This window comes from Pogona vitticeps, chromosome 4 (genome assembly GCF_051106095.1).
Source record: "Pogona vitticeps strain Pit_001003342236 chromosome 4, PviZW2.1, whole genome shotgun sequence".
Taxonomy (NCBI): domain Eukaryota; kingdom Metazoa; phylum Chordata; class Lepidosauria; order Squamata; family Agamidae; genus Pogona; species Pogona vitticeps.
Genome location: NC_135786.1, coordinates 51,536,033 through 51,554,259, shown reverse-complemented (window position 1 = coordinate 51,554,259; position 18,227 = coordinate 51,536,033). Strand labels below are relative to the sequence as shown.

At 41.3% G+C, this 18,227-nt stretch overlaps 1 protein-coding gene across 3 annotated transcripts; it reads left to right on the top strand.

The window, feature by feature from the left end:
• The first annotated feature begins 2,811 nt into the window (after positions 1-2,811).
• On the top strand, positions 2,812-17,577 carry LOC110080680 (acidic mammalian chitinase). 3 transcript variants are annotated; one of them, XM_020796798.3, is made up of 12 exons: positions 2,812-2,967; positions 4,046-4,078; positions 4,883-4,975; positions 5,468-5,669; positions 7,493-7,549; positions 9,496-9,661; positions 10,451-10,575; positions 11,465-11,588; positions 12,474-12,656; positions 13,779-13,895; positions 15,619-15,754; positions 17,149-17,577. In XM_020796798.3, the coding sequence occupies exons 2-11, from the start codon at positions 4,054-4,056 to the stop codon at positions 15,751-15,753; spliced, it is 1,227 nt and encodes a 408-aa protein (XP_020652457.3). In that variant the 5' UTR covers positions 2,812-2,967; positions 4,046-4,053; the 3' UTR covers position 15,754; positions 17,149-17,577. The 3 variants fall into 3 exon arrangements, with proteins under 3 accessions (XP_020652457.3, XP_020652448.3, XP_078249238.1); XM_020796789.3 differs by having other exon boundaries at positions 2,831-2,967; positions 4,880-4,975; XM_078393112.1 differs by lacking the exon at positions 4,046-4,078 and having other exon boundaries at positions 2,841-2,967; positions 4,880-4,975.
• The last annotated feature ends 650 nt before the right edge of the window (positions 17,578-18,227 follow it).

Sequence of the window (18,227 nt, the reverse complement as noted above, 5' to 3'; positions counted from 1 at the left end):
TTTACACTTGCTTATTTGTGGATTGTAAACACATGCTTGAAACACAAAAGCCTGGCAGTCACCTGGATCTCTGGGGTGCTCCACTAAAGAAGTCTTACCTTGTGTGGTGGTCCTATGTGCCACAGCCCTAATAGTAGGACAGGTTCTGTATGCATCTGATAAAGTTGGTTTGACTCCATGAACGCTTATGTCACATGAAACTTCTATATTTCTATTAACTTTAGAAAAAAGAGAGGGAGGACTTTACTCTGTGTGCCATGAAACAGAGCCTGGGAAAATCACTTTTTCAAACTGTAGGTTAGAAGATCTAGAAGTTGTCATATGAAGAAGAAACTTCTCTAAGCTGCAGCTACACCTGTACTTTCTTGTGCCAGTACGGGACTAATATGGTCCTACAAAATGATGCTCCAGAGCACATAAGGTGAGGGCAGCTGTTATCTTTCTATGCATCTGCTGTTTAGTTCATTTTCTGAGTCCCAGCCAGTTGTCTTTATATTGTTCTTTGTTCCCACCCTGGATCTCAGAAGGTACTTTGTTTAGGCAAATTTGAAAAAGGGGGAGAGGCTTCCTCTTGCTTTAAAAGCAGGATTGTTCCAGAGCAGGTCAAGTGCTCATGATCTTGTTATCCTTTGACAATCTTTTGTACTAAAAGTCTGAGCTATGTACTCCCTTCTTTTAAAAGCAAAGTGTGCTGCTTATATACTGCTCCATAGCACTTAAAGCACTCTCTGGGCCATTTACAATGTTTGATTATGCAGGTTACTCATTGCTGCCACCCCCCAGCAAGCTGGGTACTCAATATACTAACCTTGGAAGGATGGAAGGCTTTATAGTATGTGTACTGTGCTACAATCTCCTTAACATCATCAGGTCCTTTCATGAGGAAATGAAGGGCACTGTAATTTTTGATGGCTCAACATCAGGTCCCTTTGACATCCGAAGCGGAGTGAAACAGGGCTGTGTCCTTGTGCCAATCCTGTTTGGGATCTTTTTTACCGTCATGCTGAAGCACGCCTTTGGAACAGCAACAGGTATCTATCTCCGGACTAGATCAGATGGAAAGTTCTTTAATCTCTCTAGAGAGTGAAGACCAAAGTCCATCTGAAATGCATGCGGGATTTCCTCTTCACCAATGATGCAGCTGTTGTTAGCCACTCTGCTGAAGACCTCCAACAATGCACAAATCGTTTTAGCAAGGCCTGCCAAGACTTTGGATTAACAATCAGCCTGAAAAAAACACAAGTCATGGGCCAGGGCGTGGACTCACCTCCCTCTATTACCATCTTCACACAAGAATTGGATGTTGTTCATGACTTTGTGTGCCTTGGCTCAACGATCTCTAGATGTCAAGCTTGATAAACGCATTGACAAAGCAGCTACCATGTTCTCTAGACTCACAAAGAGAGTATGGCCTAATAAGAAGCTGATGGCATATACCAAGATCCAGGTCTATAGAGCCTGTGTCTTGAGTACACTCCTGTACTGCTGTGAGTCATGGACAATTTGTGGATGGCAGGAGAGGAAGCTGAACACGTTCCATATGCGTTGTCTCCGATGCATTTTTGGTATCACCTGGCAGGACAAAGTTCCAAATAGAGTAGTCCTAGAATGAGCTGGAATTTTTAGCATGTATACATTACTGAAACAGTGACATCTACGTTGGCTTGGGCATGTTGTGAGAATGGCTGATGGTCGGATTCCAAAAGATCTCCTGTATGGAGAATTAGTGCAAGGAAATCGCCCCAGAGGGAGACCACAGCTGTGATACAAGGATATCTGCAAGCGGGATCTGAAGGTCTTAGGAATGGACCTCAACAGATGGGAAACTCTGACATCTGAGTGTTCAGCCTGGAGGCAGGTGGTGCACCATGACCTCTCCCATTTTGAAGAGACCCTTGCTCAGCAGGCCAAGGTAAAGAGGCAGTCCCAAACCCAGCAAAATCAGGGAGCTGGACAGGGGACAGACTGTACAGTATTTGTCTTCAGTGTGGAAGGGATTGTCACTCTCAAATTGGCCTTCTCATGCACACTAGATGTTGTTTGGAGTCCTCCATACAGAGCACGTCACCATAGTCTCTTGAGACTGAAAGATGCCTAATCATCATTGTGCTACAATGCTTCTTTCTGTATGTCAGTCCTGACATCTTATTTTGTAATCTGCAGACACATAAAGATCTCCCAGTCTACAAAGCTGAGCAGTAGCAGACAGTTAGGTATTAATAACTAGAGTATGAATTAATCTGGGAGTTTCATGTCAAATAGCAAACAAAACATAATCCTCAATGAGTCCTGATCTAGTTGGGCTAGACCTGCTAGTGGGATGCATTTCACAAAAACTGAGATCAGATAAATTATAAGTTTTTTTACAGGCCACAAGACTGTGTGTACATGCTTTTGTTTTGCATCCTAGACACAAATCTGTTTTTGTTATTTAAATCCGGGAAAACAATCACCTGCAGCCAGTCAAAGCACAGTGAAGTTAGCCGGGAGGGGAATCCCATTGGACTGCAGGACACATCTATAACAACGAGAAAGAAACAATCCTCTTTTTAAAAAAAAAAAAAAAAAAAAAAAAGGGAAACAGGCTCGCTGCTTTGAGTGGCTTGTGCTCCTCCGCAAAGGGCCCCCCTCCATGCCTCATGCTCTCTTTGCCAAGACCCCCCTCCCTTGGTTTGCCACCGGTGGACCCTCCGCTTCTGATTTCCCTGCCCTTGCCAGCGCACTGCTTGGTTTGCCTTCCCCTCACCCTTGCCTCGTCCGGGGCCAGCGTCGCTACGGTCTCCGGCAACGCCTCCGCCTCTCCTTGAGCCAGCCTCCTCCTTTCCAGAGTAGCAGCCAGCCCCCAGCCCAGTCCCACTGAGTTTCTCAGGGGAGTCGATCCTTTGCTTGGAAAAAAGAAAAGAACCAGGAGCTGTGAGCGGCCGGTGCTTCTGCAAAGAGGGCTGCAAGCCAGCGGCAGCAGCGCGGGTGAGGGTCTGACGAGAGAGCGATCGGCCGCCGAGGGGGGGGGGCGAGGCGATGGGAGGCGTCTGCCTCTGCGAAGAGGAGGCGACGGGGTTCAGCAAGGCGGGAGGGTTGCCATCGTGTCTGTTTCCCTTTGTATTTCCTCGCCCCTTTCTCTTTTTCTTCACTTTCCTCTGGGTGGAAGGTGCATTTATTATCATCATAACCGTTTTGTAACTGCCCAGCTGGAGGGGACTCGATGGGTCACCAAGTTGACACTCAGTGAGGCACAGTGGGGAACAGAACTCCCAACCTCTGGCTCCTAAACGACTGAGCTGTTTAACCCAAATGACAAGGTAGATTTAGAATCTCCAGTCCTGAATGGGAATAAAAATGGCCATAAGTGTCCCTGCAAAGTCTTTATTGGTGACTATATGAACAACCTGAAGAGAGACACAGTTGGTTTCACAATGTAGTGTTTCTGCTGTGTAACAATGCAGAGTGTCTGCATTGTCAGGCATGTTGACAAGAACATCTGTGTGCCTCGAGAAATGATTTTGTAAGAAGATGGAATCTGCATTTGCCTTATTGTGTGATCTGACCCTCACTAGTTCTTCTAGGGAGATGACTTGAGCTCTCAGAAGTCCCCAAAAGTCCGAATCTCTGTGTGTTTGGATTGTCTTTGTAGCGCTGAATGGGAGGTGGTGGCCATGTCTTTTTCCAAAGAGGCAACCCATATTTAATAGCCTCATGGCAGCCAGGTACACTAAGGCCCTCTTCATACTGGGAGTCGTCGTGCCTACTGAATCTGGCCATTGCACACGTTTCTTGGAAAGCCTTCTACAGATGGTTGTGGAATTACCATTTTAAAATGTGATCTCAATAGAACTCAATGTCTGGGAAAGCTCTGATCTCATCTTTCTTCATCTCCTGAGTATCTTAGGATGAAACTGCTAAATTTGACCCAAAACCTGTGCTATGCTTCTGTACCTTTGGAGACATGATGATTTCTGGGCCAGTGGTACCAAACAGACAATAGCCTGTTCTCCAGGAGAATTCCCTTTATTTTTCTATACTTCCGTTTTTGTCCATTTCTGCCTAGGTGTCAGGATGGGGAAGTTACAATTGAGGACAGGTGAGCAAGCCAACTTTCTTCCGGTATAGTTAATTAACTAGTATTTCTGTATAATTTATAAAGTTCATTAAATAAGAATTGATTTTAGATTTCTTATTAAAAAAGCAAAACATTTCAAATGAGGGGTTGGCAAGATTGGAACGGACATCAAGGAAGAATGTAACTATTTTCTCTCCAGTGTTGCCTTCTGCACTAATATATGAGTGGATATATTGCTGTATCTCAGTATTGCTGCAGAGGAAGAAAGAGTTGAAATTTTCCCTTCGTAGCTCAGAGTTATGCTTCAGAGAGGTCTGATTGGTCATCTACAATATTTTGCACTAAACAGATTATACTTTTGATAACCTTTCAAAACTCATTCCTTAAATTGGCCCCTTAAAATGTTCTCTCTGCAGGTTTCATAATTGTGTTGAATCTGTGACTAGGTATGAATAATGTCACTTGGGCTTACTTATTGAGGAGTGGTTCTAAAAGTGTATCTCATCCGTTCATTTCTGGGGGCTGAGTAGGAGAATGGTGGCACTCTGGAGGTTGTTGGACTGCAGTAGCCAGCCAGTATAAGGAGTAGCCGGCATTGCCAGTGTTGGAGGATAAATGGAGTTGCAGTGGAGTCTAGCAAAGTACATGTTGGAGTTTTGTTTGCAACCTCTCATGCTGTTTGTGGTTTGTGCGACTGGGAAGGACATTTCTGGCACAATTATATATCTATCCAGCACTAACCAGTCAATCTTTCCAGCCTTTGATTCAAAGAGAGTCCTGCCTTTCTACTGAGTGTCTTTTTCGCTCTCTTTCCTTGGATAGCAGCAGTTGTTTGCTTGCTGTTGATCTGTTCAGTTAGTTGCCAGTATGACTGCAGGAAAGAAAGCAATATGCACAAGCCAGTAATTTCAACCAACTGTAAGTAAAGAGATGTTTTTTATTCTATCTCCTACAAATGTCTCAGGGAATTATTGAGACTTTAGATGCTAGTTTATGAGAAAGGAACAGAGTTTGGGGAACTTGTAGCTATTATCTGTGAATCTCTGTACTTCTATGGCATAGCAAAAGGAATTTTACCAGAAATTCAAAACTTTGCAATGCATGTTGCCCACCTCTGGTGTGGCTTTTGGCCACACCTTCCAGTTCAGGCAACTCTCATGTTCAGCCTGTGGTGAGTAAACACTGAAGGCACAATTCTGCCATCATACAGGTTTAAGAAAATGTGTTTTATGTTGTTTGTAGCACATCCATTTCTAAATCTTTGAACAAAACTGCTTGTTGGCTCTGTGTCTTTTACTTTGTCTGGAGACAGTATTTCTAATACAGAAGAAAGCAAACCTCAGGAGGAAGATGGGACTCTGTGCATGTGCTTTTATCCATTGCAATAAATTTTTTATTTTCTGTTTCCAGCTTCTGCCTACAAGCTGGTGTGTTATGTTACTAACTGGGATCAATACAGGAAAGGATCAGCCAAGTTCACACCAGATAATGTAGACCCTTACTTGTGTACCCATCTGATCTTTGCTTTTGCTGGCATACAAAATAACCAAATTACTACTACAGAATGGAATGATGAATTACTTTACAGGCAGCTCAATGCCTTAAAGAAGAAGTAAGTAGCTATCAAAATGAGAGTATTTCTACAATGATGATGTTGCCTGCTTGCTTGACAACTTAACCAAACCAGGGGCGTTATGTGCCTGTTTTCTTTTGTTTGTTTCTTTGCTTGTTCAGCTATACAGCCAAGGCTTCTATGATGTTATCGCAAAAGACTGAGTGTGGCTGTGGAAATCAGAAGTTTGAAATCTCATGTTTAATGCACATTAGATAGTTGGCTTTGGCTGTAGCTCTTTTAGGTTAAAATTTGGATGCTTCCAAATGGATAGGCCCACATACTGTATGTCTATTCTGCTTTTCCTTCTTTTATGAATTTGTGTGTGTGTGTGTGTGTGAAATGAAACACAAAGGAAGAGGGTGGGGAAATGCAAGAAGTGGTTTTAAAATGGAATTGTGAAATCCCACAAGTTCCTTGAATGAAGGGTAGGCAATTACACAATAAAGACATTGAAAGCATTCCTACTGGCACGTCTACAGTGTGTTTGTTGCTGTGAAATGTAAGAAACAACCATTTGCAAGTAGCTGTTATTTGGGGAAATGGAATGGGTAGATCCACAATGGCCACTTTGAATCAATGGTTGCTCTGATTGCTATTGATGTACTGGGTCCAGGCATAGACTGTAGTACGTATGTTGGGAGAACTTGGACGCACCAGATGTTGTTGGATTTTAATATGCATCATCTCTATGCATCCATCATCAAAGATAAGGGAAGTGCAGTCCAACAAAATTTGGAGGCTTACAAGGTTCCACATCACTTGACAATAGTTTTTTAGAACTGAAAGTGACCTGGCAGAGTCGATATGCCTGTTCCCTTCTTTCCTCCTTATATTACAGTTTCTAGCCAAATAGCTTTTAGTGTCTGAAACACCATACAGAGCTATCTGTGATCCAAAATTGTGCCCCAGCGTCTTCTGTGCAAGTGCAAGAGATTCGGGCGCAGATTTCTTAGGTTATATTTACTTGGAGGTTAGGGTTGCTCTTGAATGGTCCTTTAACAAGAGCAACTGAGTGGATAGAAAAATTCCTGACTTTATTCTAAATATTTTTCAAAAGGTGGCTGTGTTTTTCAGCATAACAAAAATAGAAAAGTGGGGAAGGGGAAAGGGTTTCGTGGCACCTTTAACAGGTTTGTTTTAGCATGAGTTTTGGATTATGATCTGCTTTAGTTTTCCCATGAAAAATCTCCATGATGTTTGACCACATTGCTTGTGTGATCCTGAAAATAATATTTCTTAACATGGTGTGCTCTAGATGTATTCACTCCCATTAATCCCAGCCACCATGGGTGGGATGGGAGATCATATCTGTTGATGTGAGTAGCCCTGTTAGTTTGTTGCAGCAAAACCAACAAAGAGTTTTGTGGCACCTTGAAGATTAACACAGTTTTTTTCTGGCATGTTGTGAAATGACAGTAGTTCACTTCATCAGATGCATGGATTTGTCCATGGGACATTCATGGCAGAGGATACAGGAAATGCATTAAGACTTGAACTCCCAAATGTCAATGAGAACACATGCTATGTAGATCAATGGGAAATAAAGAGACTATGAAGATTGAAGAGCCTTTCTTTGCCCCAGCTTGAAACTGACTGCAACTCCAACAACAAGGGAGAAGTTATCCTGTCCTGATCTTTGGAATTATTGGCACCTGAAAATGTACACAGTTTGAATAACTTCCTTGAGTTCCGGAAGTTGTACAGTTATCATAGCAGTCTTGAATTTTTATTTTTAAGCAGAGATATTTTAATTCCATTTTTTATAGTCATAGTTGTATTTTCATATGTTAATCCCAGTGTGCCTTTCTCTCCTTTTGCAGAAATAACATGCTGCTCACATTGCTGGCTGTTGGAGGAGGCACCTTTGATAATGAGAAGTGAGAATTTTATCCTTGTTACATTAAAAGAAAGCAGTTGTGTAGAGGGCATATTGTTCACCCTAGTTACAGAGCAATTATACCCAGAGCCAATTAGACAAAGTGAGGCAGCAGATCGCTAGTTACTTATTAGTGATTAGGCTATTATGTTTTATTACTGTACTTACACAGCAGCAGAAATGCTTGTGATATTCATTGGTGTTCCCACCAGCAGCATGCAGCAGAAGGCTGCAAAATGAGTGTTCCATTTGGGACCCTCCAGATCCAAAGCCCATCTTTTCCCTTACAGTGACTGAGCCAATCAGTATGCCATCCTAGTTTTGGGTGGGGGTTTTCTTTCCCCCATAGATCTGGAATCACTCACTCCAAGCTTCCAATATCTGTTTTAATTTTTATTTGAATGTAATACAGATTCTACTGACTTGAAACTTCATACCATAAGACATCACCTCTCTTCCCCCTCCCACCTTTCCCTGTCTTTCCTCTCATGCTGTCTCCTTTCTCTGGCCTCTCTCCACCCCTTGGTCTCTTTCCATCCCACAGGGGGAAGTAAGGCACTCCTGCATATGACATCACAGCTGATGTCAGGGGATCTCCATAGGAATCCCTCTTGTCTGGGATTTTTAAAAAAAAAACAGACGGGGCTGACACATCTGGAATGAACTGGGCTGGGGAAAAAAATCCAGTTCTCACATGGACAATAATTATGAAGTAGAAGTGAAGTGGAAGAGATCAATTTGAGATTCCAGTAATGTTATGAATCGAGATGGGCATGAACTGAAAAGCAAATCAGGAAGTTCATGGGAAATTGTTGGTTCAGGTTCATCAAAATTGACAAACCTGAACCAACCTGAACCGCAACCCTTTTTTTTTTTTGTGGTTTCACAAACTTTCTGGTTCATTCCCTCCCAACCCTCACAGCCCCCTGTCCACTGCCCCCGTCACCTTCCTACCTTGTCCTGTTGCCTCTTCCTTTTAGTTCTCTGCCACCACTGCCATCCTGAGAGACAGTGGCTTGGCTTCCCTTTCAGGAAAAGCTGGGCCTGCTGTTTCGGTCCTTGTGGTCCCTGGCCTACTGTTTCGGTCCCTATCAGCTAGGCCAGCACATGCACAGAGACAAAAGGTCTGGCTCCCACAAGGGAAGCTGGGCCGCTTGTCTCTCAGGATGGCAGTGGTGCAGTGTAGGAGGAGGAGGAGGTGGCAGGACCAGCTAGGGAAACAAAGGGGGCAGGAACAGGACGTGCAGGTGGGGGTTTCATTTTCCCTCCTTTGAGGTGCAATCCTTTTTTTTAAAAGAACCAAACTGGTTCATGATTCATTTTTTTAAAAGTTCAGATGGTTCATGGGTAGCCACAACTACAAACCACCATTTTTGTGATTCGAGTCCATCTCTAGTTATGTAGATCTGTTAAACTGATCAAAATCAATGGGCAATAGAACCGCCTCTTAAACAGAAGCAAATAGGATATGTAAATGAATTCTGACACAAGTCAGTCAGGATGTTTCAGTGATCCAGAAACATTTTTGATACTTCAGGCAAAACAAAACTCAAAACCCAATAATGTTATTCAGTGACACACTCTGGCAAAAAAAGAATGGTGGCCATCGTAGGCCCCTGTTACTGCTGCCAGAGTGCTGAAACCTCTGAAAAAGTTAATGTGCTTAATAAGATTTTTCAAAAGACAGAAATATAAATGAAGAAGAAAAAGCAAGAGTGGGGAAAAGAAATGCCTTAAAACAAATCTGTGACCAACCTTGCAATAATTTCACTCTTTTCTTTTTAATTCACTTCGTCTAAATCATGAAGCGAAACAAGAAGAGACCATTTCTAACAGGCAGATTAAGACTGGCATCTCTCCACTGACATCAGAGCTCTGTCTCTTTATATCAGCTGTTTGTGAAAGTCTGCAAAAATGAGCAAACAATGTGCAAAGTATTTCTTCCAGGTTCATCACCATGGTATCCTCTCCAACAAATCGCCAGATATTCATCACATCAGTGATAAACTTACTCCGAACATATGGTTTCGATGGTTTGGATCTTGACTGGGAATATCCTGGTTCCAAAGGGAGCCCCCCAGAGGATAAACATCACTTCACTGTTTTGACTCAGGTGAGAATCTGTAAGCAGGTTTCAGGCTGAGATTTTCATCCAAGCTTTGACACAGCTCAAGGCCTTTGGATCTCTCGGACAGGTTTTAGGGGCTGTGCTTGTTTTGATATAAAATGAAGAAAACTGTCTTTCCAAAAGAACAGATGCAACAAGGAACACTTATAGCAGACTAATTCCTCTCAGGTTCAGCCCAAGACATTTAGCTACAGGAAATGGTGTCCCTTACTGCTAAAGTCAAGTCTCAAACCCTGTTCTGGCTTCTGAGGTACCAAATCTCAGAAACACATCTTTGTTTCCAGAAAATAAAAGTATAGTAATAGTAAATATAAATCCAATAACTGACCCTTTGCTGCTGTCTTTTCATGATACCACCCCAAGTCTGCTGCTTGACGCAGCTACCTCACTCTGCCTGAGGGCATGGCTAGTCCTGTGGCCTGTTCAGAATTGATGCAGTTTGGATCTCAAACACTTTCCAGTTTCAGGACTCAGCTTGAGGTTTGGACAGAATATATGAGAAGAGAGAAATAATGCCTGGAAGTGTGAGCAGTGTGCTTTTATGATATCGAGTCTCCTTATATTTAGGATGGCAAAGTTAGGTTTTACATAAGAGTGATAGTAGGCATACTTCTCAGTACTTTCTATCTCCTGTGAGCAGAAGCAGGACTTTTGGCAGATGTTGTTTGAGTGACAAAGGACTCCTGATGAAATTTCCTTTTCTGCACTGCTGTTGCTTTGCATCTGGCCATCCTAAACAAATAACATCAAATGCTCTGCTCTTATTCTTTGAAGGACATCTCAGCTGCTTTTAGGAAGGAAAGTGAAGCAACAGGATGCCCACGACTATTGCTTTCTGCAGCAGTGGCTTCCAACAAATATACCATTGATGCTGGATATGAAATTGCAGCCCTTGGGAAGTAGGTTACATTCTGATCTTGATCCACCCTGCAGCAGTGATTTGTAGAATATTAGCTCTGAACTATCTTTAGCTAAAATATGATGCTGCTGGTCCTGTGTAGAATTGAGAGATCACTCTTGCTATCTCTGTGAATGAATTTTCACTTCACCCACTTCATTCTCAGCCCAGTTCTGCTCGTAAAGTCTAGTCCAATGTAAGCTCAGAAGATGCTGAGACAGTGGGGGCAGGTTAGCTAATTCTGGGCTTCTTGGGCTGTCAAGAAGCTTCATCCTTGCTTTCCTACTTCTCTCTTCCTTTGTGCATTCTTGGTTCTTTTTGTTTTGAATTCTTCAGCCTCTTGTTTGACAATTGGCTGGATAGCTCCGTGGTTTCAGTGTAGCCAGAGATTGGGAATTCAGTTCCCTACTGTCTCTCCTGAGAAGAAGAGTCAGCCTATGTGGCTTTGGGCAAGTCCCAGGGTGCCTCCTGAAGAAGGGAATGTAAGCCACCTCTGAGTACTCTTTAGCTGGAAAACCTTGAAAAGGGTTACCATAAGTCAGAATTGATTTGACAGCACATATTTATTATTATTATTATTATTATTATTATTATTATTATTATTATTATTATTATTATTATTATTATTATTATTATTATTATTATTATTATTATTATTGTCGTTGTTGTCGTTGTTGACGACAACATTTCACCAGATACTTTAGGTTTGAGTGAGAGCTTCCCAACATGGTCAGTTCCAATGAACATGCATACATCTCCTAAATAACAAGTGTGTTAATGAACCAACATAATTCTTGTTGCTATTTCCATGGTTAGGCTAACACCTTATAGGTTTCATAATATCGTAAATTGTTCCTTGCCCATACCTTTTATTTATATTTTACATTCAGGAGTCTGGATTTTATCAATGTGATGACATATGACTTCCATGGAAGTTGGGCACCTGTAACAGGACACAACAGCCCTCTCTATCAGGGCTCACATGACTATGATCCAGTTCCTTTCTACAACTGCGTAAGAACAAACATAAAGCAAATCGTCAAACTGTATGTAAATAACAACGAGGACATTTCCATGGGATGTGGTGAGACATAGATTGAGCCCGACCATACTTATGATGAATTATGAGGGTATTCTAAATACACGTATTATGGACTTGCCCAATTTTTTACCTTGATTTTGTTCAAAGCCCAGAGCAGCCGGGGTAGGCAGTGTTTCAGGGGTGGCAAACCTTTGGCACTACAGACATCTACAGTGCCAATCAGCCCCAATCAACATGCCCAGTGGTAATGGATTGTGGGATCTATAGTTCCGAAGAGCTGGAGGGCTAAAGGTTCACCTTTCCTGATCTAAATGGAAGAAGGCGTCAGGGAAAGCCTAGGCAGCTGAACTTTTTTCATTCCAGTGCAAAAATCCATCAATTTGCATAGGCTTTTTTATGCCCAAAGTGCAATGTATGTCGTAGAGGTAGAGAGGCATACTCTTGACCTCCCTATACCCAAGAGGAAAAGAGTTAAGTATCCAGCCTTTCTGTACTTGTCCTTTCCCAACCATGCTGTTTTGAATGGTAATGGTATACTGCGCCACCCTGAATGCATCAAACTCAACAAATTTTGGAAGCTAATCAGAATCAGGCCTGTTTGATGTTTATATGGGTTATCATCGGGGAATAGCAAATAGTGAGAGCAAAGAAGGCTGCCTGAGATCTAGGAAAGCCATATCCATTCAGAGTTGACAGTATTGACTAATAGCTGCTAAGTAGACAAAGGCGATTTCCTACGTTCATAGAAATCTTCCAATTTATTTTCCAATTTGTGAGTACATATGCACATACAGTAGTCACACAAACACACTGTTGCAGAAAAAAAGATGCATAATAACTTGTCATTTGTACTGCAGGAATATGCCATGAAATACTGGAAAGACAACGGAGCCCCTCCTGAGAAACTCATGATGGGATTTCCAACATATGGACGATCCTTCAAACTTTCTGGTACAGATACTGGAGTTGGTGCTTCAGCCTCCGGTGGAGGCTCTCCTGGAGCCTATACCAGGCAGTCTGGTATCTTGGCATATTATGAGGTAAATGTTTCTACGGTAATTTCTTACAAACGGATAGTAAAACACCGGAGACAGACAACTAGTTCAATATGGATTAGGGTGGTGTTTGAGAGACGTGGCTTCAAATTATCATAGCCATGGAGATCACTGGGTAAACTTGGTTAAATCAAACTCACTCAAATTGACCTTTTGCAAGGTTGTTTCGGGAAAGAGTTGGGAATGAGGTCTTAAGCTGCAGCTCTATGTATCTGCAGTGCCACAATTCAACAGAACTTTTGTTGTTATGTGCTGTCAAGTTACTTCCAATTTATGGCAATCTAAATAGTTTTTTTTAAAGTACATGCAATATTCAAGAGTGGTTTACATAACTAATTCCCAGTGAGTTTCCATTACCAAGCAGAGATCTGAACCCAGGTTTCCTAAGTCCTAGTCTGACATTCTGTCTATTAAACCATACTGGTTCTCACAGTAGATCTTACTTCTACTGCATGGGATTAGACTTCAGAGCTGTAATCTTGCATTAGCTAGGAATGTGTCAGACTTTGAGTAAACTTATATAGGTTTACATTGTTTTACAAAAATCATACCAATCTCCATTCTGAATATTTTGCTCACTTGTCACATGTTCCCACCTTTCTACTATAGCATATAGCTACATTTTTTTTCTCCTGGAAAGTAAAAATGTTGGGTTCTTCTAGATGGATGATTCTTAGCACTATTTGACACTATGGGTGCTTCCGTTTAGGGCATTATGCAGATATGCAAACCCACATTGAGCTTTGTGAGAAGAAAAAGAAATGGGAGCAGCAATGGGAAAACATGGGAATTTTACACATTGCAGACTTCTCTGTTAAATTCTGTTTTTGAAGAAGGCTATTGCATACTAAAGCCTTATATGGAAATTCGCATAGGATGAAAACAAACATTACAAGAAATGAATGTTTCCTGCTGTTATGTTTTCCCTCAGTCATGCAGATCCTTGGAAGTACTATCAAATTTGCATATTAAGTCTGTTTTTACCTATAGTCTTACTCCAAGAATACAATGCTTTTAATTGCTGTCAAGTAACCATAATATTGTTGTCCTATTTTATTCTGATTCACTTTTTTCTGTGTCTGCTTTGAATCCCTTTTGTCTTGACAGGTGTGTGGTTTTTTAAACGGAGCTACCAAGGCATGGATTGAAGAGCAGAAGGTTCCTTATGCTTTCAAAGATGGTGAATGGGTTGGATATGACAATGAAAGGAGTTTTCAGTTAAAAGTGTGTTCCTGCCTTTTTCATGGAATATAGTTATTGGGTTGGACAGAGAGTTGTATGTAGTAACTGGAATCAATGAGACTGAAACTGGGCATGCATTAAGTCCCATGCGTCTCCATTGGTCTACTCTAAATCTAGATCAAAATCTATGCTTCTATAAAGATGGAGATTATTTAGTACTTGTGACAGTTATAGCTGGTAACAACGTTTACCAAGTCAGTTTCATAAGAGGCATAAATTGGCCTCATTATTTTGGCTTATATGTCCGATCTACATTGTCTGAGATTCAGAAAATGAGCTGCACTTTTAAGCTGCTCTTTTCACGGTTATAAGCAGTAGGACCTACATCAAAATGTTGCAGTGTGGAGTGCTCATCTGCAGCTTCCAATCAGCTAGCCATTCCCTCTTCTGCAAAGCTTGGGGTTTCTGAAATGTGGATTTCCCTCTCTTGTTTCTCAATGGCTCTCATTTAATTAGAATCCTGGTGGCACTCACTAGCTGGAGACAGCCCAAAAAACTGAGAGAGAATTGCTGTTTTTATCCTTACACCATGCTTGGAGAAAACAGAAATAAAATTCTACAGTGGGGTCTTGACTTAAGAACGGCTTGAGTTAAGAACATTTTGACTTAAGAACCACTCTCATAGGAAAATATTGACTTGACTTACATACTTAGATTTAAGAACTGAAAAAAAAAACCCCACGTGGGAGGCAGGGAAAGTGCAAAATTTGAACTTTCAGTTAACTGTTGGCCAGTGAAAAGGGTGCCTGTCTGCTTCCTCACTCCTCCCAGCGTTTAGAGAGTGGATTGGGAGACAGTCTTCATACTGCCTGGTACTGTACTGCCTGGACTGTATCTTCCCTGCCTTCCCTGAACCTTTCTTGACCTAAGAAAAAAAGAAACAAAATATCTCCCTCTAGTGGTTGAAGGCGGAATAGCAGCTTCCCATTAGTTTCTATGGATGGAAAAGAGCAGATACGGATCAAATGGTTTTCAATGCATTCCTATGGGAAATGCAGATTTGACCTGAGAACTTTTTGACTTGAGAACCGCCTTCCAATACGGATTAAGTTCTCAAGTCAAGACCCCACTGTATGTTTGTGCAAAATTAGTTGAGCCGGCAGGAAGATGAAGATATTAACATAGCTAGCAATTCTGAACATTCTTTGGCTGGCCATTATAATTTCCTTGCCAAAAGATAGAAAATTTTATTTCTGTAACTATGTAGTAGTAGTAGTAGTAGTAGTAGTAGTAGTAGTAGTAGTAGTAGAATGATGATGATGATGATGATGATGATGATGATAATACTGCACTTTCAAGTTAATTATGACTCATGGGGCCTGTTTCCAGGGTTTTACAGTTTTCTCAGTATAGTATGTACTCAGAAGTGGGTTACCATTCCCTTCTTCTAGGGGTGTCCTGGGACTGCTAATAGGATGGCTCTTCTTCTGGGATGCACTGTGGGGAACGGAACTCCCACAACAGTCAGAAACCTAACTCACTGAAATTATTGCCCCTTTTCCCTCTTGCATTTTATTCCTATGTGTAAATTATGTATATACTACTTGGAAGCTATAGTTTTAGGAAACAATTTGTAGTTCCCTGTTATTAGCAAAAAATACAAGATGTATGTTGTGCAAGAAGCATTGCACGACTGATACAGTGGAGGTATGGGCAGGTAGACTGTCTGCAAGGTTGCGTTATTTGATTAACTTTTCCTTTACAGGCTGAGTTCTTGAAGAGAGAACAATATGGAGGCGCTGTGGTTTGGACTCTTGGCATGGATGATTTCTCTGGCACCTTCTGTGGTCAAGGACCCAATGTCCTTGTTAATAAACTAAAAGACACCTTCAAAAACTGAGGTAATAAATTATGGTTTAGATGGCAATTACTCATGTATACTACTAGGCCATTAATCAGTGTCTCGTGAAAGTAATGCATGACAGTTTAATCCCTTGTAGTGGTTAGAGTGTTGGATCTGGACTTAGATGTCTAGGTTCAAGTCCCCACTTAGGCATGAAACTAACCAGGTGATGTTGGGCTAGTCTCCCTCACTCAGCCTAAACTACCTTACAAGGTTGTCGTGGGATAAAGGGGGAAGGAGGAGAGCCATGGATACTACCTTAAATTTACTGAAGGAAAGTTGGAATATAAATGTAATGAGTAAAGTGAGCTCTCTTCCTCTTGGGCTCAAGTGAAAACAGTTTTGAAATGTATGTATGTATGTATGTATGTATGTATGTATGTATGTATGTATGTATGTATGTATGTATGTATGTATGTATGTATGTATGTATGTATGTATGTATGTATGTGTGCGTTGTGTGTGTGCGTTGTGTGCGTGCGTTGTGTGTGTGCGTTGGTGTGTGTGTGTGTGTGTGTGTGTGTGTGTGTGTCTACATATCAGCTATGGTTTCCAAGGTACCAGGGATCCTAGAATCAGTTTTTGGCACAGGGACTTCAGGCTGGTAGATAGGTCACTATAAATTTTGCCTACTTTAAATTTTGCCTGCATTTAAAGTAGCAGCAGTAAAATAGAATTAAAACGGAGATCTTATTTTCTGTGATTGCATCAAAGGAAGTTTTATTTGGGACTGATCTCCCAGTTGCCTTCCTCAAGTCACTTGGTGGTGGTGATTTTAAATAAGTAGGAATTTCTCTTTAGTTGCCAGAAAGTGATGCAGGTGACTCTTGAAACAGAAATTTCTACAGATTGTTTTCTCAGAATCTCTTAGAAGAAGGCCTCAAAGAGCAATACACTTAAAGATGTGAAGCAGTTTAACTAAACATAACTGTATAACATCCTAAGAGGTATCCCTTCCATGTATGGCCCCAACTTGGATGCTTTCTGCTTTTTGCATTAAAGATAACACATTTTTGATTATGTTCATGGGGTTTCTGGAACTTGATAATAGTTTAGGGCCTCAGCAAATCTTACTCTGGCTTTTGTCTAAAATTTTGGGGAAAAATGATAAGAGAAGCTGATTAGGCCATCCTAGCAGTGATCTAGCATTAATATTTATAGTAGTTCAATTGGGGGGGGGATCTGGATCTAGACAGTGGTGGGACAAAGGCTCAAATTCCATCTCCCCCCCCCCCAACAGTGTGATCTTGAATCTGCAACGCTCCCATATCATCATGGATACACTTTAAGAGAATGGTGGGAGGGAGTAAGCATTTGTGATCATCCGTAACAGCCTTGCGGTTGTATCTAAACTGATTCTCAGAATTTGAAGTGTTTTCATATTTGATTCAGGCCCAGTCTGTCTGAAGAAGCACTTGTCAGCTCTCATTTGTTCCTGCTGTATTTCTGATCTCATTTTTGGAGGATCTCTGGATACCACTACCAGCAATGGCATGATGGACAGCTATTGGAAGTCTTTTCAATACTGGTCACCAACTCTGGAATACCTTCCCAAAGGAGGTCTGCTTGACATCACATTTCTCATTAATTGTACTTAGTTGTCAGACTCAAACCTTCTAAAAAATTTTGGCAGGCATTTGGTATTTCATATTAAAACAAAACAAAACATTGCATTTTATTGCTGGCTATTATGGATTTTGTTGATTTGCTTTTATTTTTGAAGTCTGATTTGTTTGTTTTTATATTTATAAACAATGTCAAGGACATTGCTACTTAAGTGTTAAATGAATATATTGAATAAAATGAATTCTCAACAAAGTAGCCATGTCAAGGTGTTGCAGCAAAAAACTCATCTTGTAGCAACTAAAGATGTAGAAGGAAAGCTAGCCAAAGTAATTAGCAACAGAAGCCTGCGTTGGTCCTGAAAAAAAAATCCAAAATCCATATAGGGCTGTACCTTTCTTAGTCCAATTAAAAGGTTACAGAAATCTGCAAGCTTTTGGGCTCCCCAGAGTTGATGTCAATAGGCAAGAAATTTGGTGAGGGAGAAGGATGTGCACTCTGGACTTAGAATAATAGTACTGGAAGGGACCTATGAGGCCATCAAGTCCAATCCCTTGCTCAGTGCAGGAATCCAAGTCAAAATAAATTTGACAGATGGTTGTCCAATTTTCTCTTGATTGCCTCCAGCACTGGAGCACAAAAAGGCACAAATCAACAAATCCAACCAGAAAGAAAAGTGGGGGCATCTAAAGAAATCTAGGTGGCTGCAGAAGGAGCTTTCATAGGAGCTGAGATTTAAAAGACTAATCAATACGAAATGGAAGCAGGACAAACTACCAAGGAACAATATAAATCAGAAGTCAATATTGCTCCTCTGTGTTGCAAATCAGTAATGTAAAAGTCTAGGTCCTGCTGTTTCACCATGTTGTGCTGTTCCAGTAAAAATTCTGGCACAGCTTTTATGGGCA